The sequence below is a fragment of the Clupea harengus genome, chromosome 9, assembly GCF_900700415.2.
Source record: "Clupea harengus chromosome 9, Ch_v2.0.2, whole genome shotgun sequence".
Classification (NCBI taxonomy): domain Eukaryota; kingdom Metazoa; phylum Chordata; class Actinopteri; order Clupeiformes; family Clupeidae; genus Clupea; species Clupea harengus.
This window is the reverse complement of record NC_045160.1, coordinates 30,015,250-30,017,749: the sequence shown is the minus strand read 5'-3', so window position 1 is coordinate 30,017,749 and position 2,500 is coordinate 30,015,250. Positions and strand designations below refer to the sequence as shown.

Here is a 2,500-nt window from a genome sequence, read left to right as displayed (position 1 = left end):
TTGACAGTCTGGTGTGTGTGTGTGTGTGTGTGTGTGTGTGTGTGTGTGTGTGTGTGTGTGTGTGTGTGTGTGTGTGTGTGTACAGGACGGCGCGCACCATTGACAGTCTGGTGTGTGTGTGTGTGTGTGTGTGTGTGTGTGTGTGTGTGTGTGTGTGTGTGTGTGTGTGTGTGTACAGGACGGCGCGCACCATTGACAGTCTGGTGTGTGAGTGTGCGTGTGTGTGTGTGTGTGTACAGGACGGCGCGCACCATTGACAGTCTGGTGTGTGTGTGTGTGTGTGTGTGTGTGTGTGTGTGTGTGTGTGTGTGTGTGTGTGTGTGTGTACAGGACGGCGCGCACCATTGACAGTCTGGCGTGTGTGTGTGTGTGTGTGTGTGTGTGTGTGTGTGTAGGACGGCGCGCACCATTGACAGTCTGGTGTGTGTGTGTGTGTGTGCGTGTGTGCGTGTGTGCGTGTGTGCGTGTGTGTGTGTGTACAGGACGGCGCGCACCATTGACAGTCTGGTGTGTGTGTGTGTGTGTGTGTGTGTGTGTGTGTACAGGACGGCGCGCACTATTGACAGTCTGGCGTGTCGCGTTGAAGACCCTCAGATCCAGGCCCACTGGTCCAACATCAACGACGTCTACGAGTCCAGCGTCAAGGTCCTCATCACCTCCCAGGGCTACGAGCAGATATGCAAGTATGTGTGTGTGTGTTTGTGCGTGTGTGTGTGTGAGTGTGTGTGTGAGTGTGTGGGGGGGGGGGGGGTCTGTGATGTGTGTGTGTGTGTGTGGGGGGGGGGGGTCTGTGATGTGTGTGTGTGTGTGTGTGGGGGGGGGTCTGTGATGTGAGTGTGATGTGTGTGTGTGTGAGTGCGTGCGTGTGTGTGTGTGTGTGTGTGTGCGTGCGTGTTTGTGTGATGTGTGTGGGGGTCTGTGATGTGTGTGCGTGCGTGTGTGTGATGTGTGATGTGTCTGGGGGTCTGTGATGTGTATTTAGTTTTGTTTTCATTGTTTTGAATTTTGATTAAACTGCATTTGTGAGAAACATTCATGGTAATAATTAGTGCTGTCAGTTAAACACGTTATTAACGTTAATTTTTTTTGCGCGAGATTAACGCGAGATTTTTTTTAACATTTCTTTTTTTTTTAGATTAACGTTCTTTTTGGCCTCGCAAACTGTGTAGTAGGCTAACGTAACGGTTTGAGTGAATGGTGAGCGCGATACCGCGAAATGGATGATAAAAAGCTTCTGAATGGAAAGTTTACTTTAAAAAATTGTGTTGTGCAAAAGAAGCGAGCTTCACTGTTGTCTGAAAATGTCAACAGGCAGCTGTCTGAAAGCAAAGAAGTAGTAGGCTTACCTTTTATTGGTAACCTAACTGTTACGGTTCATTGTTTCTGAAATAAGAGGCCTGACTGCTATGTTCCCAGCAAACTTGAAAAAAATTAAATATTAAGCCATGGTTTAACTGCACTATAGGCTGAGTCCTTGTTTACCTGAAATGTGCACTTCATAATTTTATTTTGTACCGCCCTGTTTGGCAATGTTGGTTTTCATTAAATTAAAACATTTGCATAAAGCAAGCCAATCCACTTTTCCATGTTGATAAGGGCATTAAAATAAAATTGAAATGAAATGAACACGTGTGTGTGTGTGTGTGTGTGTGTGTGTGTGTGTGTGTGTGTGTGTGTGTGTGTGTACCGTGTGTGCTGCTGCTCTTGTGTGTGTGTACCGTGTGTGTGTGTGTGTGTGTGTGTGTGTGTGTGTGTGTGTGTGTCTCAGGTCTATCCAGCTGCAGTTGAATATCGGCGTGGAGCAGATCAGAGTCGTCCACAGAGACGGGCGAGTCATCACCCTCTCCCACCAGGAGCAAGAGCTACAGGACTTCATGCTGTCACAGGTACACACACACACACACACACACACACACACACACACACACACACACACACACACACACACACACACACACACATCACCCTCTCCCACCAGGAGCAAGAGCTACAGGACTTCATGCTGTCACAGGTACACACACACACACACACACACACACATATACGTACACACTAGAGCCTCGGTTCCCAAACTGGGGTACGCGTACGTTTACGTAAATTTTTTTATGAATAGCCTGGCTTTATTAAACTCGGGTATCAACAGATGAATGCTTGCTCACACAAACATGCGCTGTTAAACGCACGCAAGCGTGCACAAGAAGGCCAATAAGCATATTTAAATTAAATGATTCACATTGCAAGAACGTGTTGTAAAATGGTGCAGCTCCTTTAAGAGCAGCACGTACAGGGTGGGTGTGGTAGAGAGAGAGAACGGTGATGCTTATGAATAGTTTGGATTTAGCAACAGGAGCTAAAAACGTATGTGCTGTAACAGTGTTAACCAGTGTGTGAAGAATAAATCCTCAGAAAGAATGCAGTGGGCATTTATTTACTAACCAGCAGCAGATGGAAAGGAAAGGGAATTAACCGCGAAGTTAAAAACATTTAATATTAGTCTCCC

General features: G+C 46.9%; 1 protein-coding gene across 2 annotated transcripts in view; it reads left to right on the top strand.

Moving 5' to 3' along the window:
* med17 (mediator complex subunit 17) overlaps positions 1–2,500 on the top strand; it is a 20,930-nt gene that overhangs the window by 15,273 nt on the left and 3,157 nt on the right. For both annotated transcript variants that reach the window (XM_031574084.1, XM_031574083.1), the window contains exons 10-11: positions 546–683; positions 1,769–1,886. In XM_031574084.1, coding sequence (XP_031429944.1) covers positions 546–683; positions 1,769–1,886 — 256 coding nt within the window. The remainder of the gene's footprint in view (positions 1–545; positions 684–1,768; positions 1,887–2,500) is intronic.